This window comes from Mercenaria mercenaria, chromosome 5 (genome assembly GCF_021730395.1).
Source record: "Mercenaria mercenaria strain notata chromosome 5, MADL_Memer_1, whole genome shotgun sequence".
Classification (NCBI taxonomy): Eukaryota; Metazoa; Mollusca; class Bivalvia; order Venerida; family Veneridae; genus Mercenaria; species Mercenaria mercenaria.
This window is the reverse complement of record NC_069365.1, coordinates 54,825,835-54,847,099: the sequence shown is the minus strand read 5'-3', so window position 1 is coordinate 54,847,099 and position 21,265 is coordinate 54,825,835. Positions and strand designations below refer to the sequence as shown.

Genomic DNA, 21,265 nt, shown 5'->3' with positions numbered 1-21,265 from the left:
AACCAACGATTTTTGTCAAGGGATAATGATCCATACTTTTAGACAAACCAATGCCTTTTGTCAAAGGGATAACGATCCATACTTTTGGACAAACCAACGCTTTTTATCAAGGGATAACGATCCACACTTTTAGACAAACCAATGCCTTTTGTCCAGGGATGATGATCCATACTTTTAGACAAGCCAATGCCTTTTGTCCTAGACATAGATTCTAGTAATAATGCTCCTTTGCAATTAGTTGTTTCAACTGCAGGCTGATAATTGTAAAAAGTGTAAGTTTAAAATCTATATACCAGAAAATGAATCTTTTTTGTATATCTACAACAGTCATATAACAACTGCTCAACAAGGGTTGTAACAAACATTTATTTAATAGTCTAATAATTAGTAACTCAGGGTACTAAACACTGTTAAAATAATTATTCAAAATGCTTACACATCTTATCAAACCGTTTTCAATGACATCAGTAACATATACCAAAATCGTTTTAACAATTTAACATATGGAATATTATATCTCACTTTTTCTGTGCTTTGTAACATTCAAAGTTTTCAAGTTGCTTATGCCAAAATTATACGATGCACAAGACTGACTGCTGATATCTCGAAACTGAGACTGACTGTTGATATCATCAGGGACTGAAGGTTTAAATCATGAATGTGGGACTGAATGTTGATATAATGCATGTGACACTGAATGTTGATATCATGTATGAAAGACTGAACACGAGATGGAATGCTGACATCATGTATGAGAGAATGAATGTTAGTATCATGCTTGCGAGATGGAATGTTGATATCATAATTATGAGACTGAATGATGACATCATGTGTGTAAGATTGAATGTTGATATCATATATGAGAGACTGAATGATGATGTCATGCACGAGATTGAATGTTAATATTGTTTGTGTGAAATGATTGTTGATATCATGGAAGTGAGACTAAATGCTGATATCAAGCATGTGAGACTGAATGCTGACCTCAGTCATATGAAACTGTGAGAGAATGTCATGTAAAGTTGTGAGTCTGTGAGAGAATATCATGTAAAGTTGTGAGTCTGTGAGAGAATGTCATGTAAAGTTGTGAGTGTGTGAAAGAATGTCATGTAAAGTTGTGAGTCTGTGAAAGAATGTCATGTAAAGTTGTGAGTCTTTAAAAGAATGTCATGTAAAGTTGTGAGTCTGTGAAGGAATGTCATGTAAAGTTGTGAGTATGTAAAAGAATGTCATGTAAAGTTGTGAGTCTGTGAAAGAATGTCATGTAAAGTTGTGAGTCTGTGGAACTGAATGCTGGTATAAAGCATACGAGCCTGCCTTTTGATGTCATGCAAACCAGACTGAATTGTCATAAAACTCTTGCAAGACTGACTTTAGAATATGCAAACAAGACTGAATGTTGATATCATGAATGCAAGTTTGTGTAAGTTGATAAACGCAACAAGAAGTTAAACATGTCCGTAGAAAAGTGACTTACATAATATTCCTTTTAATAATATGCCTATAAGTATTTCTTTAAAAGTATTAAACCCAAGATACTGGAAGACTGAAAATAGTGAGGCCTGTAGTTTAATCAACAGGAAACTTCGAGATGTATGTTATGGGACACAACATATTGGTTTATATTGTATTTTCTGACACAGTGTATTCCATTTCTTTATTAAATTCTTATCTGGTATGATAATGTACAGGTATGAAATAAATATAAATTCTCCATTAAACCTTAAAAAAAACATCTGATATTGTTATTCTGAACACATATACATACAACCCTTTAAATACAAAAGTTTTAAGTTAATAACTGAACCATCCACCTTATAAATGATAATGGATAATTAAAAATATTAATGTTGATAAAGTTATACATTATACAAATTGAATGATAAAACACAAGCAGAATATGCCTAAAGACAGCTCTGAAGCTGTCAGTGTTGAATAAAACCAATGAGAGATTCTGCAAATATGGAGTGAATGACTGCCTATAAGCTTGACAGTAGCTGCGACCTCTAAGAAACCTCAACAAAAAAGAAGGCTTTTGTATAGTATTCATAATCTTTATCTTTGACCTGGAGACCTCAAGATCAACAGAGGCCATTCACTGCCAAATCTGTGGGTCATAATTAAGTCAAGGCATTCTCAACATATAGCACAGGAATGCTTTTATTACTAACAGTCACTGTGACCTTTGACCATAAAGGCAATTGGGTTCATGAACAATGTGCCTATCAAGTATGTGTTATATAAGCCAAAGCATCCATAAGTTATATAAACCGCTAAGAGACAGACAGACAAACATACAACAAGTACCATCACATAATATGTCCCTTCAAGTGTATAAAAATAAAATCATTCTCGGGGCATTAATTTACTGAAATATATTCCATAAGCTAACAGTATCTATCAAAACATAGAGCATTCGTAGTTTTAAGTTTGACTGAATTCTGATTTCAAAACTATTCAAAAATAGAAATTCATAAATCTCTGTCGTTTCTATTTTTTTTTCAAACTGACTGCTAAAAAAATATATGTGAATTTATGGACAATATTTGTACCAAGGAGTATTTTAAATCCCTTGTTGGATGGCAAGAGCTGTGGATGTGATCCAAAGAAGACACTGTCATATGAAAATGTTATCTCAACTTCAAAAGATTTGAATGACTCAAGCTGCTATAGGAACATATACAGATCATCTTAATCTCCAAACAGTGAAGACTAAAACCTCTCTCCAACCAGGTCACCATCACATCTTATAAAAATATTCAAATACAATTATGTGTCTAAGTATTTGTAGGAAATAACATATGTAAAATTAAACATATACACTATACACATATGTTATAAATGTTTACATCAAAATCCTGTTAGAGTTTCAATTTTCTGAACTTTGACACCTTCAACTTTAACCCGTACAAGTATGAAATTTGAAATTCTCTATAAGCTCAAAACATGACAGTAGGAACAAACCAAAAACAGCAGTTTCAGTACGGTATTTCATATCTGATCATATGTTCAAAAAATGCCAATATTGCACTATAAGTTAAACTGTGATGAAGATGAGAATAAAATAAATTATGTGAGCCGTGCCACGAGAAAACGAACATAGTGGGTATGCGACCAGCATGGATCCAGACCAGCCTGCGCATCCGCGCAGTCTGGTCAGGCTCCATGCTGTTCACTTTTAAAGCCTATTGGAATTGGAGAAACTATTAGCGAACAGCATGGATCCTGACCAGACTGTGCGGATGCGCAGGCTGGTCTGGATCCATGCTGGTCGCATACCCACTATGTTGGTTTTCCCATGGCACGGCTCATGTGTTGAATCAAGCTTCCAATAATATGTCTTTCCACTGAACTCTGTTTTTCTATTGCTAAAACATGGTATAAACAAGTAGAATAAGGCTAAAACTATGGGAAACAATGCATTGCTAATAGTAAGATGTAAACAAGTAGAATATAAGGTTCAAACTACAGGAAGCAATGCACTGCTAATACAGTAAGATGTAAACAAGTAGAATAAGGTTCAAACTACAGGAAGCAATGCACTGCTAATACAGTAAGATGTAAACAAGTAGAATAAGGTTCAAACTACAGGAAGCAATGCATTGCTAATACAGTAAGATGTAAACAAGTAGAATATAAGGTTCAAACTACAGGAAGCAATGCACTGCTAATACAGTAAGATGTAAACAAGTAGAATAAGGTTTAAACTACAGGAAACAATGCACTGCTAATACAGTAAGATGTAAACAAGTAGAATAAGGCTTAAACTACTGGAAACACTGCCTTGTTAATAAAATCTGACATAAGCTTAAACTAAACAAAACAATGCATTGTTAATATGACCTCATGTAAACCAGTAGAATAAAGTTTAAAATCAACAATCCTACTTATATTACATTACAAATATATCGTATTAGCCTATACCAATAAACATTTGTTTCAATACATAAAAAATGTACATCAATCTAGATGATATCATCACACCAACTCAAATTTTAATGACAAAAATGATCATGTTTGCCACTACACGTAAATATACCGTAGAATCTGGAAAATAAGCGCATATTCGAATATAAGCGCATATAAAAAGTAAGTGCATACGGCCTTACTGTTATTCCGTATGGGATAATAAGCGCATGTCAAGCTCTTACCATAATTTTGTCTCGAAAGAAGGCGCATATCCGATTACTGGTAAACAAACATCAGATACAGCAAAAAGACGTAATTAACGGTGTAACTGTTTATCACGAATAAAGGTGACAAGTGGTCTTATCTGTTGAATAGCCAATGGGTGTTAAAAGATATTAACATCTATTGTCAGATTAAATGTTAATCGTTTACGCTTATCATGCATGTTGAATAGAAAAATAGAAGTTTGAATACCAAAAAAGTTGTTTGCATTGTCATTACAGTTTGTCATTCTTTTGTAAATCTGTGAAAACAATATGGATAAAATGATACAATCTAAGTGTTGAACAGTGATTGAATGGCCTGAGAGACTGAACATTATTTACAAATGATGTATGATCATAATGCTTTCATTACGTAAATTAAACTGTATGCAATAAAAGGAACTATTTTACTGCACATGTTCATGTTTTGCTTTCGGTTTCTCAACCGAGGTAAGCACTGTCAATTTTCCAAATATATCAAAAATAGGCGCAAGCGGCTTGTCTATAAGCGCATATCAAATATAAGTGCATAGTTTAGGCTTAAGTATAAGCGCATATCAAAAATAGGTGCATAAAAGTGTCACTAAAATTATTATAAGCGTATACGCTTATTTACCAGATTTTACAGTATTCTTTTACTGTTCTACAAAATTTTGTACTTTGTATTATTTATTCTATACACCTACAAGTACTTGACATGAGAAAAGCAAATAATTACAAATTATTAGCATAGAAAACTGAAGCACTAGTATTACTGCTGTAACTTTAATAATTAGTAACAAACATTAAATACCCCTGTACATACATACTGTCAAACCTGTATTAAGCAACTATCCAAGGAAGTGGCACAATATGGCTGCTTAACCTTTACCCTGCTAAATTTCTAAAATGGAATGGTCCATCATTTAATTTGGGCAGTACCACTTATGTTTCATAGGGGTGTTCACTGAAAATTTACTGACTGAATAGCGAACAGTGCAGACCATGATCTTGGTCTGCACTGGTCGCAAAGGCAAAATCACTTGCCGCCAGCAGGCGTAAGGTTAAAACAATCTGAATTTAGAAACAAAAAGTCAATTTGGGAAGTTAGCTCACTGGCTGCTTAAAGGCAGGCGACTACTTAATACGGGTGGTTGCAAAGACAGCTTTGACTGTTATATAAGTATTTTTCAAATGCTGCATCCCTGAATGAACAGGTATAAGACTTTCATTTCAGTCATTTTCATGCTGAGTCTACTGTATAATGAACAGTCATTTTTGCTGTCAAGTTGTAAATAGGGTCCTTATCTGTTTACCTTGAGGAGGTACAAACCTGACTCTTGTGCATAAAACACCTTCTTATCATGCGTAACAGTTTTGTGAAGTTTCACTGGTTTCCACTGAATCATTTAAAACATAACTGAGACACATATAGCTTTTTTGGATGGATTAATGAGCTTACAGGTGCATACAGACAGCATTTTTGGACGGATTAATGAACTTAGAGGTACAAAGAGACAGTGTACTAGCTATATCCTCCCTTTGGGGGCACAAAAATTGTGAATGTATGAGTAGATATTATATGCCAATACAAGTTTATATATAACATGTGACTGATTTATCATAAGCTGTTTTATATGAAAACTTTGTAAAGTGCATTGCAGTACATGTCTATTGAATCCTACTGTAGTAAATATACATGTTTTCTTTGTGTTTTGAAGTATAATACAGTACTTAAATGTCATAATTTGACAACAAGAAAAACTTTTCAGGCTCACAGTATCATTCTAAAGTCACCAGGAGTGAAAATGCTAGTAAAACCTTCGTATAAATTCACAGTTACATTAAATTCATTAATAGACATGTGATCAAATAATTTTTACTGCTTCAAAAAAGAAAATTTAAAAATTTAAGGACTTCATAACCATATTCACATACCATCTGCATCATTTTGTATGTTTTGAGCAGATCTCTTCCAGCCAATGAAAGACTTCAAACCAATGAAAGATCTCTACAATAATCTTCTAGCCAATGGAAACTCTTTACAATAATCTTTTAACCAATGAAATATCTTTACAACATCTTTTAACCATAAATAATCTCTACAATAATCTTTTCAGCTAATGAAAGATCTTTACAATTCCCTATTAGCCAATGAAAAATCTTTACAGTTATCTTTTAGCCAATTAAAGATCATTGCAATTCTCTTTTAGCCAATGAAAGATCTTCACAATTCTCTCGTAGCAATGAAAGATCCTAAAATTTATTTATCAGCCAATGAAGGATCTCAAAAATTATTTTTAGCCAATGAAAGATCTTAACAATTATCTAGTGCCAATGAAAGATCTTTACAATTATCTAGTGTCGATGAAAGATCTTTACAATTCTCTTTTAGCCAATGAAAGATTTTTACAATTCTCTTGTATTTGATGAAAGACCTTTAAAATTCTCTTGTAGCCAATGAAAGATCTTTACATTTAAGATCCTTTGGTTCTGACAAATTAAAGCTAATCTCTATTGAATATCTAAGCAAGGGTTAATTAGTCCATGATCGGGTAAACCTCTGTAATAATTCAACGACACTATCGTCATCATTTTCTTGAGCATCTTGCAGTAAAGTGCGTCCATCACTGTCAGGAATTTCTTTATTTGCTCCCGATTTTAACAACAAGTTCATCATGTCTTCATCATTATTGCTGTATGCGTGCCAGAGAGCTGTCCATTCATCGTTGTCTTGTAGGTTTATATTGCACCGATTCTGTTAAAGAAATTAATACATTAAAACATTTTGCAGTTGTTCTCTGCTGCATCTTTGGTTTACTGGATGAAACTATAGGTCAAGTACTTCTAAAATTGTAAGCTGCTGACAAGTTAATAAGTAAAGTGATGATCTATCTTTTTGTTACTTATACTGAATTATTGCTGTCATTCCCTTTGGAAATGTGCACCCACATTCGGACATGTGCACTTCCAGATCCTGCAATTTTGCCTAGTAAACTAAGAGACTGTAGCCATCTTATGTAATGACAAAACCAAAGTAATTAGTATACAAAATGATGTGAAAGTGAAAGATGTACAAATTGTTCAATTTAGTAATCACATGCAACACATACAGCAAAATCATGGATGGTATTACTTTAAATCTTGGCTGTTTAAAAGAGATCCTAAGTTTGCCAATATTGGATGGAAAAAAATGCCTATGAAACCCGTACGAAAATCTTAGCCAGATTCTGCCTTAAATAAGCAGGAAGCACGTACCGCCTAAAAAATCCGTCTAACAAAGATTTTCCTGCTAAAATAACAAGGACATGGAATACTGCTAAGTTTGCAAGTATTCCGCCTAAGGGCTAAGGTGGAAAAGTTAGGCTGACTTAATGAATTTCATGATTTGTGAATAAAAATTTTTTATAAGATAATTTATAAAATAAGATTTTTTCCTGCTAATGAATTCACTAGACAGAATTTTAAGGTGTATTTTTTTCCTGCTAAATATTGGCTAGGCGGTATTTTTACTTGGTTACAGTTCCACCTAAGAAAATATGCATATTTCGCTGCATATTCCTGCTTATATAGGTGGAATCCGTGTTATATTAACTTGAATTGCAATAAATGGAATCCGCCTTACAACTTAGGTGGTTTTCTCAGGTTTTTCTGGATGGAAGTTTTCGTACGGGTAACCTTACTATAAAGTCTTGACTGATATAGAAACTTAATCACTTAAGACTCTGTCTTGAAACTAAATCTCATCATTCAAGCTGGAATCTAACCATAAACTCTCTCTTGAACCTAACCATTAACTCTCACCAATTAAGTGGAAATCTAGCCATAAACTTTCTCTTGAACCTAACTATAAACTATCATCATTAATGTAGAAACCTAAAAACAAACTATAACCTTGCATCTTCTATATAATAGTAACCTAACCATAAACTCTCTTAAACTTTACCATAAATTCTCATTTCAATGGAAACATATCCATAAACTCTTTCTTGAACCTAACCATAAACTCTCATTATTTAAATGGCCTAAAACTATCAGCCCTAACCACAATTTCTTTCTTAAAATTAACTATAAACTCATATCATTTATTTAAAACCTAACCATAAACTCTCTTATAGCTAACAGACTAAACACTCCTCTTTTATATATAAACCAAACCATAAATTTTCTCCTGGATCTAACTGTAAACTCCCTCATCAATTTTAGTAGTTACCTTTAACAGAAGTTTCACAACACTATTCTGTTCATTTGCTGTAGCTATGATTAATGATGTCTGGTTTCCGGCTTCTGCACATTTAAAGTCCATGTCGGCCCCGCCTTCTATTAAAACCTGCACAAGCTTTGATTTTCCATCTCTACTTGAAATGAACAAGGCTGATTCTCCCGCTTTGTTCAGTAAGTTGGGATCTGCTTTACCTTCAGCAAAGAAAAACAAGTACATCACATTTCTAAAACCACAAATTCTTTCCATCTTTGTGCAAGAACTTTGAATTGCTTTTGTAATGAATTTTTTTCATGAAATTATTCCAAATTTTGCAATGTTATAACTGAGTCTAAAGGACTCAAAAAGATACAAAGATCTTTTTTAAAATTTAGTAACATTCTTATTTTTTTTAAAATTTCATGGCCAAGAGTGTTTCATTTGAAAATATAAGAGACCAGTTGTAATAACAGGTCACTTTTACCCTTCCCTTGGGTGGTTTCTTTGACCCAAACCAATGGCTTATGTTATAATTAGGAAACACCATATGGAAATACATGTACTTTTTTTTTCTAAATAAAACAGGTTGCTAGATTCTACTACCATCATTTGAGTTATTCTTAGTGGTGTGTAATACTGAAATATAATACTGATGTGCAATAATGACATTACCTTAATCTGACAAAACACAGAGAAAGTGATGAATTTTAGATTCAGATTTTAATGAAGTCAAACATCACTCTTTGAGAATTGAAAGATATGAATGTTTTTTGTGGGATAGGATCATATTCAATTTTTAATAACTAACCATGGCATATCATATAGTCCTAGCTGGGGCATTACTCAAAAGACAAGAGCTGTTAGAGGTTATCTACTTGTAGCAGTGGGCACAATGCCCAACTTTATAGTGCTGCCTAACTGGAATATCTTGCCGTAGACATGTGACATGATACCCCTCACAGTCACATTATACATTGTACTGACACTGGGCTGACCACTGGTAGCACTATCCTCTTGATGCTGAGCATCAAGCAAGGAAGCTACTAGTACCATAATGCTAACATCTTTGGTATGATGCGGTCAGGGATCAAAGCCATGACTTCCCGTACTTGAAGCAGGCGCTCTACCACTAGGCTACCGAGGCAGTCATCAGGTGTTGTGTTTAGTATATATCATTTCCAGATACTAGCTTGCATATAAAAATGGCAAATGTCAAATAAAGTGCAAAACTTTGTGATAAATCAAAATAAAATAATTACAGAATTTGTGTATTGCATGTCAGATTATCACAGTGAACAAATGTGAGCAGATTTAATCCATTCTCACCATTGTTTACCAAGATTAGTCTACACTAAAAGATGTAAACCAAACCAGACATTGACAAAACAACTACTCTTGAGCCTGGTATTCCAGTTAGCATCTGCAGCCAGCGAACACTCTTACAGAAAAACAGTAAAATAAAACTTAACACATACATAATATTACTAAATTATATCATGATACTTACCATCAATAAGTATTTTCAGAATATCAGTATAATCTTTATCTACTGCTGTAAATATTGCTGGATTACCGTCACTGAGAATTGTGTTGGGATCTATGCCTTTATCAAGCAGTACCTTCAAAACCTGTGTTTTTAAACAACATTAAATTAAAATTATAAGTAAGAAAGGGGGATTATTCCTAAAACAAACTGGTGCTGGAGTAATGGACCTTATGATATATGATGTTCATATTAAAGTGGAACAATTATTTAAGTTTAAACCAAATTTGCAGTACTTTTTATATAAGTGCATTTTAAAGATAGGGCATAATTCATGGAATAGAGTTACCTTTTATTAATCCTGTTTTATCATGTAGGTGATGATGATATGGAACACCTATTTAAAGTTTATGATCAAACCTATTCAGTAATAAAAGATATAGACTGAAAGTGCAACAAAACTTAAACCAGTTATTTTATGTAAAAATGGGGTATAATTCATGAAATATTGATAAGGCCTAAAAAATAAAATTCTCTGTTTCCGGTAACATGCTCAAAAAAATTAGGGAAGGTAGGTCGAAATTTTTTTTTTGGAAATTTTTTTTATTAAGGGAGACTTTTCGGAAATTATTTTTGTGTCAAAAAATGATTACAAATAGGAGGGTTATGCCTTTAGAGCTGCAGTAAGTTGATTTCTAACATCACTTCCCATGTTTAAAGCATAAAAATTGCAGTTTTGCAACTTTTTGTTAAAAAGTTGAAAAAACTATTCTCCAAAACATTTAGAGTCGGGCCAAAAATTTAGGGTAGGTCGGGATACCGGAAACAAACATTTTTTTTTACGCCTAAAAGAGTTGTAGCCCTTATGGCATTTAAATTGGGTAGTGATGTAGTAACATGATATAATAATTTTTTTTTTATTTTTTATATTTATATATATTTATCACATGTTTGACGTCGCGGGAGTGTAATAAAGCCATTAAATAAAAACGATAATACACTAGTGTAATAAAGCTTTGACGTTGACGTTGTTTTTAGTATAGGAGACGTTGGTGAAACTGACTTGTTTATATAGTAAAGGAATGTAGAATTTTTGATATTTCACAAGAAAAAACTAACATGTGATAAAAAGAATATTACATTTGTGACTTTCCACATTGAATTTATTAAACTCGTTGGATAAAATTGATAAAATGCTCGGCAGAGCCTCGCATTTTATTATTTTATTCAAATTGTTTAATAAATTCAATATGAAAATACACTCATGTAATATCCTCTATTTATATATATATTTATTATTATATTTTCGAGAAAATCTCTCATATAAAATACAGTCAATCTTCGTGAAACTCAAACTAGTCGGGACCAACAGAATTTGTTCGAGTTAACAACAATATACACTACATAGGAAATTTGCCAGGACATATGATGATGAATTCAAGTGAAGGGTGCGTTTAATTATCAGAGTTTGAGCGAACAGAGTTTGACTGTACTAAAAATTTAACAAAAATTGCACATTTTTTATAATAGCATCTTTTCCACCAGACAACTTTTTTCTTTTTTTACTGTGTACTGTATACTGGCTTGCATCTCTACAACAGAATGAAAACATAAAAATCATGGGTATCCATGCTTTTTTCCGAGTTATTTAGATAAAATACTTGGTTTTAGACTGATTTTACAGAATATGACCAATTTTTAGATATAATATTTAACAAATATTTTTTTCTTTTGCTTATTTCTGATAGCCTATATTGTTAAATATGATTTCATATGCATATGTTAACAATATTTATATAAACTGTCACTACAACATGCATACATCTTGCAAAAAAGTAAACAGTACACATCATAATTATATTAAATGCATTTTATTACTTTTCTGTCTAGCTCTTACTTGTAAACAGACATCTCTATTTTTCATTGCATCTACCTTTCATATAAACTGGGCTTTTTTAAATATTTCATCTGCTGAAACATTTTCATTCAACCAACTTGAATTGTCTGATATCGGTACTACCTGCATATTTAACCCAGAAAGAAATAGATCAGCAACTGCGCTAAAGCTTAAAAAGTTAAAGTTAACAACCCCTTGAAATAACCTTAAAACCATTCAGTTATATCAGAGATAGAGAAATGAATCAAAAATTTATCCTGACATTCCATGTAAACAGGGTGCATACCTCATGAATAATTGGCCTGGGTTATGTTCCTTATATCACAAGATGAGGTTGTTGGTGAGAAACAACTGTTTCAAGCTAAAAGAAAACCACAGGATCCTGAAATTCTATCCATAAGTCAACACAATTCTATATAAAAAAGACCCCAACCCCGCTTCTATATAAAAAAACCATAAGAGCGTGTCTTTTTTTATATAGACTTGTGTTGGCCAAATTTCAGGTTCCTGTGAGAAGACCCACTGAGTAATAAAAGAGATATAGTGAAAGTACAAAAATGTAACTCAAAACTTTGTAACCAGGAACCTGAACATGGGCTCAACAGTCAATAGGATTACGATACAAGAGATTTGGCACATTCCAGTTGAGCAGTTCAAATAAATTACTCAAATGATTTTACATTTGATAATTGCTTTTAATTTTGGATTCATCCATTAAAAATACCTACTTTTAATGAATATGTCACTGTTTTCTATTATGGGATTGGCTCTTAAAGACACTGACCTCCAGATGGTTTGACAACAAATTTTAAGAAAAGTTTTATATATCAGGAAAAGATTGCTATATTTCTTAATAGATCAAAAGGATTTAAAAATACCAAGACAACACATTCTTGACTAGTTTCGACCTTTATGTCTTCGTCAGAAATAACAACTTACAAGGTTTTCAAACTTTGTTACTGACAGATTATGTTTTATATGGAAACACACTAGTATTAGTTGTTTATACTAATTTTTCCTTTCATTGTTAAATAACATACATGCTAATGAGGCTTATTTGGAGCCTTGGAGTATATCTAAGCTGCAATTTAGACTTGAAAGGAATAATTTAAATTTTTTTGCTGAGTTTTACATCGCACAGACACAATTATAGGTCATAAGGCGATTTTCTAGCTTTTTATGGTAGAGGAAGACCCCAGGTGCCCCTCCGTGCATTATTTCATCATGAGCGGGCACAGACTAAGAACCACCGACCTACAGTAAGCCAGCTGGATGGCTTCCTCACATGAAGAATTCAATGCCCCGAGTGAGGCTCAAACCCACATAGTGATTCATAAAAAAAGGTTCCTGCATAGGTAAATTATGACAAGACAAAGCAATTCTACCTACAATGAAAAGCAGCAAAATTGTCCAAAAATTATTTTATTTGATGTAAAATTAAACATAAAATATTCATCTATTTGTCAACTGAAAAGTCATCAATTAAGGCAATTTAGTCATTTTAGGGTGTTCTTAAAAACTGTTTAAAATAGCCTTATGTGAGTATTGTGTAAAATAAATGTCAAGAAAATTGTTACTACCTTTGGTAATCTCTTTTTTATAGCACCTTCTAGAGGACAGCCATCAGCTTTATGATGTTTTTTGTGTATGTCTGATCCTTTGTCTATTAACAACAAAGCAACCTCTTCTAACCCTAAAAACATACATGTATATTTTTAAACAGATATACATATTTTCAAATTCTTAAAAGCAAACAAGAGCTTACTATCTGGACAATGTTTTCACTGCAATTATGTTACAGTTTGAACCATCTGAGTTCAGTTGAAACTTTAGTTCCTTAAGGCTGCTGAACACTTCATTTTAATTTTAAGTCTTCTTATTGGACTCTGAAGTGTGACCCTGACCTTAGGTATCTGGGCCATGTGTGTATCTTGTAGTTTTATGATAGCGATCGTTATTATTTTGGTGTAGTAATTTGAAAATCAAATTAACAGTTTCAGAGATATGCCTTCTGGAAGGACTTACAGATGGACCATCCAAATGCTGCATGTGACTCTAATATATATAGTCACCACTTCATACCTGAGGATATAAAAAAAAATGAGTGTTACCTAGACTAACTGCATATTGTAAAGGAGTCCACCCATAAAACAAGCAATTGATGTCCACACCATTGTTTAACAACTGTTCAATCTTCTTAACATCTTTTTCCTTCACTGCCAAATGCAGCTGTTGCTCCGGATTCATTCTTGTGTATACTGTAAACAGAGACATTATATCAACATTATATATAAATGAGGAGTTTAATTTGAGCCCCAGGTATGTTTTCAGCAGTGAAATGGTTTATGACAGTGTTTACCGGAAATGTGAGAAAAACAAAATGTGCAAGGTATATCAATATAATATTACACTAATTTCTAAAGGTTTGTTATCACTATACTATGAAAACATTTACTTTCATGGGCATGAAACTTCAAAGGTTTTAGTCAAAATGACTATTTCGTGGGATATGAATTTGAGGATTTCAAATTTTGACTCACCTTGGATGGCAATTATCTATTACCTATAAAATGGGTTCAACAGAAAAAGGACTATATATAAAGCAAGACAACTTGACTAGATCAGTGAAATCATCACTAGAATGGCTCTATTCGTACAACATGACCTGCATGGACACTAAAATGTGTTGTGATATTTTGATCAGGCATATACTAAATGTGTACCAAATTGATGTGCAAATCAGGCTGAATCTGGTTAGGTTTCAATCGAGATTCATTTCAGATCAAAGATCCTTCACAGTATTATGCCATGTATGCCATAAATATCACATCTGAGTCATCTCTGAGCTGAAATGATTTAGCTATGATCTGCTGATGGTGATAATTTGCGGCAGAAGTTGTTCAACGGTTTATTTTAATCGATTGGCAGGAAAATTGTTGAAAAAAATAAAATGAAACAATAAGTGAATAATAAATGAATAAAATATGGAAAACTAAGGAGATAAAACACGAAATTTATTAAAATATTTCTTAATTTTCCCTTACAAAGCGTCCCTAGCTACAGAACAAAAGGAATCCGAACGCGATATCTCATAACTCAACGTTTAACAAACACACAAAAGACATTTAAATACACTTTCTTGCATACCAGACGGGTATTTCCGGTATTTTTACCGGTGCTGGAAAACTCCATCTTACACCCCGGGGTGTAAGATGACTCTCGTGCTGTAAATGACGTATTACGAACTACATATATGTAGAAGATTTATGTAGTAATTTATATTTTATTTAAAAAACGGGATAAAAATTCAATACCTTGACAGTTCCTATTAGTTCCTGATAGTATATTTCTCGATTCAAATCACGTTATTTTATCAAAAATTCATAACGTTACGCTGCAACTGATAAAACAAAACCGGAACTAAACATTATTATTTGTTTTGAAACGTCATGACGTCCTTCCTGTTTACGGACGTTGGTTTCCCGCGCTTTGTTTAAATACACTGCTATTAGAAATAGTTCTAAAAAGAAAGCCGTTCGATTGATTTTATTTTTATTATTATTTCTTGAAATCGATATGCAAGAAAAAGATTCTGTCACTGGTTATAGGTGCAAATGGAAATATCCGGCTCTCGGGTAACTGTTTAGGCGGTAACTCGGCAGAGAGCCTCGTTACCGCCTAAACAGTTACCCTCGAGGCCGGATATTCCCATCTGCACCTACAACCAGTGAAAGAATCTTATAATCCACAACAAATTTATCTTTAAATAGTCTGGTTCCCGTCGTACTGCAAACAGTGACGTAGTGAAAGGGGAAGGAACTCCAGACTAATTTATCTTGTACAGCTCTGCTCATTCCCATAAAAATTGATTTGAGATAGAAAAGGTGAATTTTAGCTTTTGAATGGATGTCGAATTTACAGGATTCATTTAAACATTTCGATGAAGAAAGATAATTTGGGTTCAATATCTATCAAGTGTTTAATAACGCAATGGTACTGAAGTTTACTTTAGTCAACATCATTGTATAAATTATGATAATCTCATTCGATAAGGTCACTTAAAGGTTAGAGAAATTGTCATTGGCAAGATACGTATGCAATTTCCAAAGTCAGTATCTTACACTCCTGCCAAATCAGATCGAGTACTATATGCCCTGTCTGAAACCAATTTAAATTGTTTGTGATAAACATAAGCAGATAATCAAAGGGGAGGGAGGGGGAAATCATTTCAAAAAGAGACATGGATACTTTTTGCTATTTTTACTATTTGAGATACTTCGCACAACAAATTTATACAACTTTAGTCAGTTAAACAAGAACTGTCGGAGGACAGCAACGCTCAACTATTCAACAGCCTTGTCAATTGAATTATTACAAGTATATTATTATAAGTCGAAAAAGGGGCATAATTTTGTAAAAATGGGAAAAAGGGTTATGGAACCTTCACAGTGCTTATCACCTCATAAAGTGAACAAGTGCGTGAAGTTTCAATCCTTTCCCGTAGGTGGATACTGAAATACCAGCTTACATACAAAAACTTAACCAAAAACTGCTAAGTCGAAAAGGGGGCATAATTTTGTAAAAAAGCAAAACAGAGTTATGGAACCTGTGCAATATAGGTCAGTTTATCACAGTGAATAAGTGTGTGAAGTTTCAATCCTTTCCCGTAGGTGGATACTGAAATACCAGCTTACATACAAAACCTTAACCAACAATTTCTAAGTCGAAAAGGGGGCATAGTTTTGTAAAAAAGCAAAATAGAGTTATGGAACCTGTGCAGTGTAGGTCAGTTTATCACAGTGAATAAGTGTGTGAAGTTTCAATCCATTCCTACAAGTGGTTACTGAGATACCAGCTTACATACAAAACCTTAACCAAGAATTTCTAAGTCGAAAAAGGGGTATAATTTTGTAAAAAAGCAAAATAGAGTTATGGAACCTATGCAGTGTAGGTCAGTTTATCACAGTGAATAAATGTGTGAAGTTTCAATCCATTCCCACAAGTGGTTACTGAGATACCAGCTTACATACAAAACCTTAACCAAATCGGGACGCCGACGCCGACGCCGACGCATGGGTGAGTCCAATAGCTCTACTATTCTTTGAATAGTCGAGCTAAAATGACTTATAAATCCACTTATTTCAGTGTTCTTCGCCTTTATGTCCAACCTCCTGTTAGGAATTCCCGCCAAACATAAGCCCTCATTGTCTCCACAAGGATCATGTTAGCACAGATCATTTCAAATTCATTTTTTTTTTCAAAATGCCACGTAGGGTACATTAGAATGGTCTGCCACGTTACATTGCTGTCATGTCTAGTTTGAACCCCTTTCACGCAGTCTGTCAAAGAATTAAACTATTAAGTCAGCAAGGATTGTTTTTAACATTTTACTTTCTTATTTCTACCTTATTTTAAACGTCGGATACTATCTAATTTTATTTCATGTGTTCACTATCTACAAGGAACTTTCCCAATACTTAGTGTTATAATATTTTTCCTTCACTGATATTATGGCACGCACTCCTGTCCACAACACTCGAAAGAGGGGATTGACAGTAACGACCGATGAAAAGATAGAAGTAAGTAGGTATGTACGATGGTAGGTAGGTAGGTAGGAAGAAAGGACGGTGGGTGGTTGATAGGTAGGTAGGTAGTAACGATAGATAGGTAGTAATGATAGATATATAAGTAGGTAGGTTTCATTTTGCTCCATTTTCCCATAATTTGTCATTCAAGCACTACCTCAGATAATATTACTAGACAGTGATTCAAGACACTAAACAGTTAAGATAGTTCTATACGTTTGATAATCCGGAAGTAATGGCGTAACGTCATTTATCCGAAAAACGTAGAATAAAGCCTTGATCGGACATATATTTATGAAGTAATGGCAACCGGTGAGTAAATTTATTACAACGGCAATGTTACTATCTTTCTAAAGTTATATTTTCTTCTGCCCCAAGCTTATTTTTGAATGGATTGACAAAATTTTAAACAGTCCCACAAGACTCGACCTTAATTTTTCAATGTTGGAGTTGGAATTCTGTCTCATTAAATTATTTTGCTTGAGGCATCCTAGAGAAAATGACACTGACAGTTTTATTTTGTGTTTTATAAGTGTTTACCTATAGTATGACGTTTCTTTCATCTAAATTAATGGTACATTTATAATGAATTTTCTGCAAACATTTTAGCCAATGGCCATCACTTTGAAATTTGTCTCTACTTGAGCTTGAGGAAATATCATAAATTATATAGAATTTATAAAAGACGGCACGGTAAACGTTGTTTAAAAATTGCAACACATTGCAAAACAGGGTCAACTTTAAGAATATACCAAGCGAATGCCATTTTTAAAACAGTTCTATTAAGTATCAAATACCTTAAAGCCCTATCAATTCCGTCCAGAGGTCTTGTAATCAATGCGAACACTGAAATTGGTATTTGCAGAGAGGAGCATAAAATTAATACACATGTATATCAAAACCAGGAGATGATATAATGTTTTCGTTGTTTTACATATACTACAATTGACAGGAAACAGAAGTTGTTTTTTTTATAATCCTTTAATCCCCGGAAAAACACGGCCGCGAATTCGATAGATTATTAATAACAATTTGTGTATGGTAATGGACTTTGCGTTTTCATCGAGACTGAAGGGTTAAACTATGATGAAACGTTTGCACTTGTTCAGTAATTTAGATTTTCATTATGCCCATAAATTGTTCAATTCGTTTTACTTCTTGAGTAATTAACGGTGACTGCCAGAAATCGCTGTTAAAATTGCATACTTAATATGTCTCCAACCAGAGTAAGAGCTATTAATAAAAATTACAAAAAAAAAACAACAACAACAACATAACTTTGTGACAACTTTCCTTTTCTTTTCTCCAACAATAACATCATACCGATAATACAGTTCATAAAAGTATATAATTATATGTTGATTCTAGTCGTATTAGATCGGCGTTGCTGCACAGTAACTCAGCCAAGTTCATAATTCTGGCAAGCGTCTCGTAAGACTGGGTCTTGCGGGCAATTTGCAAGGTTTCTCCTGAAGAAGGCAAATATGTTGTTAGTCCTCTTAGTAGTGAACTCTAAACGAATGTTTCCTGACAGATTTTACCAAGGTACTTTCTGCCTGCTTGTTTTAAGTCTTGACCATTAATGTTTTATGTATGTTGCGCCAGATTTCTCATGTGTGTTATATAGATCACTATGCATTTGCTGTGCATGAAGGTGCCTTACCCAGATACCACAAAGACCCTATCTGGCAAGCTTTCTTCATGGCATATATTAATAATTAATGGTAAAAAGCAAGCTATAGTCCCCATTAAGATTTTTTCTAAGGACCAGACGCATATGAATAACCAAAGGGCGCCAGCACATTTGTGGATTATTTTTAAATGTGGGTGGACTGTGTTTAATGGCCTAGATCCACTTCACTATATACATCCCCCACATCCATCTTAATCCTACTGACAGTTCCACAGTTCCAACCTTATTCCCTGCTTATCAGCGATTATGTAACAATTTTTAATTGTTTAATTATATATATGGGATGACAAGAAGCACAGCAGGAGGTCCAGACCACGATGATGTATGAAACAGGATTGCAAGAAATTAATTTGTCTGTAGTGAAGGCATACTAAAGAAATACAGTAGCAATTTTTTGATATGTGAGCAAATCTGTTGTCCTATCTGGAGGTCAGTACCAATTTTAATTATCTCGTAATTACTCCATCGCTTATTACGTTATATGAAAAAGAAAGCTTGTTTTAAACCAACAGTACAATAAATGATGAAACTTATTTTATTGTGTGCAAAAACAAGAACGTGATAAACCTTCATTCTTTGTACGCAAACAGTTTATGTGCTTTTAACAATAAAAACAGAAAAGAAGAAGAATTATTCAAATTCAGTTTGCGTTTTTAACAAATAAGAAAAAAGGTAGGTAGATAACGTGTTTTAAACAAGCATTAAGAAGAAAAAATATTGACATTTAGTAATTTAGGTTTAGCATTAAAAATAACGCGATTTCAGTAAGTCAATCCAATAATAAAATTATTTTAAAGTAAAAATGTAAAAAAAAAAAAAAAAAAAATGAATTGATATGCTTTGGCATTGAATCAATCTAACTTAAAATGCTCATCGAAAATTAATATTGAACATTAAAGTACTCAACATTAAAGTGTTATATGATAATAGCTCTTTTTGCCTAGATATTTACTGACGTTTTCTTTCCACCACTAGCATTTCATTGTAAATTGTAAAGTTGGTACTGTAAAGCTATTGCCGAGTCGTCAACCATGGAAACCTACACCTGCGGTGGACACCGCCGTGGGGTAAGGGACACTCATATGTTGCTTACTACGCAACACAGGGTGTGCTGCCATGAAGATGGTCTGAATGCGACCCTCTCCTGGCGGCTTGGCACCTCTGCATATGTTGGTACATACGGTTCGTTTTACATTTTACTCAATTAATTTGTCAATTATGCATTTCGACCAATCATGTTATTTATGTTTGATACATCCTTAGTGCAATCGACGTACTTCACTTGGTACTCTTAATGCGTGTATAAGGTATTTTGCCTGCTGCACAGTAAATGGGCCAAATGTGTTAGCATCAAAGTCAAAAATTAAAGTTAAGATGTCTTACCTGTTAAGCCTTTTTCATGAAGTTGTATGTTTTAACTTCATGAAAAAGTAAATTAATAGATAACTTTTTGCTGATTTTTGTTTTTATACATCATTTTCTATCAGTGGTTGGGCAAGGGGACGGACGTTACATGGCAATGTAAAAAGCTTGTTTCTGAAGCTGTTTACTGTCATTTAGATGAGAAAATTCACCAAATCAGTAAACCAGTACATCTTTACAAGAAACTTATAAAAAATTTGCCAAAAATTGAAAAAAAAATTTTTTTTGTTATTTTACCTGTCGAAGCAGAGAAGGAAAAAAACAGCCATACTCATATTTTTCCTGTTACCATTTATAATATTACACTTAATTGGATAACAACCTTTTAAATAAAGACACAAGAACATAAGTTATTAAACAATTCAGTTTTTTTGTATATTTCTTTTTTATTTAGGCTTCAAAACTAGTAAAGAGAAACTGATGGTAAAGGGGGACGGACGTTACATTACGAGGGGACGGACGTTACACTAATTATATACATTTGTTTTTTAAGCTTTAATGTTGCTTTACTGAATAAATACAGATTCTGTTAATGTTAAACCTATCTAGATGAATGAAAAATGATACAAAGTAATAAAATAAAAAGAAATATGCTGAATCAGAGTTTTAAAATATGGAGAGAAAAAGGAAACAGTATTTTTTAATCAGGAAATTGATAGTGTTCGTCCTATGTATTCACTGACTTAATGAAAGGTGTTTCTAAATTTTCATTATTATGCTAATGTCATTCAATAAAAGATATGTGTGTGGTAATGGTACATCTTACTGCTAGAGTTAAGTAAATGAGGATGGACGTTACAAATTCACCATAATTTCTAACAATTTTTTTGCAA

At 33.1% G+C, this 21,265-nt stretch overlaps 2 protein-coding genes across 5 annotated transcripts in view; one reads left to right on the top strand and one right to left on the bottom strand.

The window, feature by feature from the left end:
- LOC123557260 (uncharacterized) overlaps positions 1 to 21,265 on the top strand; it is a 291,086-nt gene that overhangs the window by 236,417 nt on the left and 33,404 nt on the right. The window contains exon 1 of one of the 2 annotated variants that reach the window (XM_053543620.1): positions 15,524 to 15,616. The exons of the other annotated variant lie outside the window; for it this stretch is intronic. The gene's annotated coding sequence lies outside the window, so the exon portion shown is untranslated. Of the gene's footprint in view, positions 1 to 15,523; positions 15,617 to 21,265 lie in introns of those variants that run through there. 2 annotated transcript variants of the gene reach the window in all.
- LOC123557261 (ankyrin homolog) lies at positions 345 to 14,919 on the bottom strand. 3 transcript variants are annotated; one of them, XM_053543625.1, is made up of 6 exons: positions 14,880 to 14,919; positions 13,844 to 13,990; positions 13,313 to 13,425; positions 9,860 to 9,980; positions 8,365 to 8,567; positions 345 to 6,909 (listed from the first exon to the last, which is right to left on the bottom strand). In XM_053543625.1, the coding sequence occupies exons 2-6, from the start codon at positions 13,977 to 13,979 to the stop codon at positions 6,688 to 6,690; spliced, it is 795 nt and encodes a 264-aa protein (XP_053399600.1). In that variant the 5' UTR covers positions 13,980 to 13,990; positions 14,880 to 14,919; the 3' UTR covers positions 345 to 6,687. The 3 variants fall into 3 exon arrangements, with proteins under 3 accessions (XP_053399600.1, XP_045204567.2, XP_045204566.2); XM_045348632.2 differs by lacking the exon at positions 14,880 to 14,919 and adding an exon at positions 14,777 to 14,871; XM_045348631.2 differs by lacking the exon at positions 14,880 to 14,919 and adding an exon at positions 14,273 to 14,696.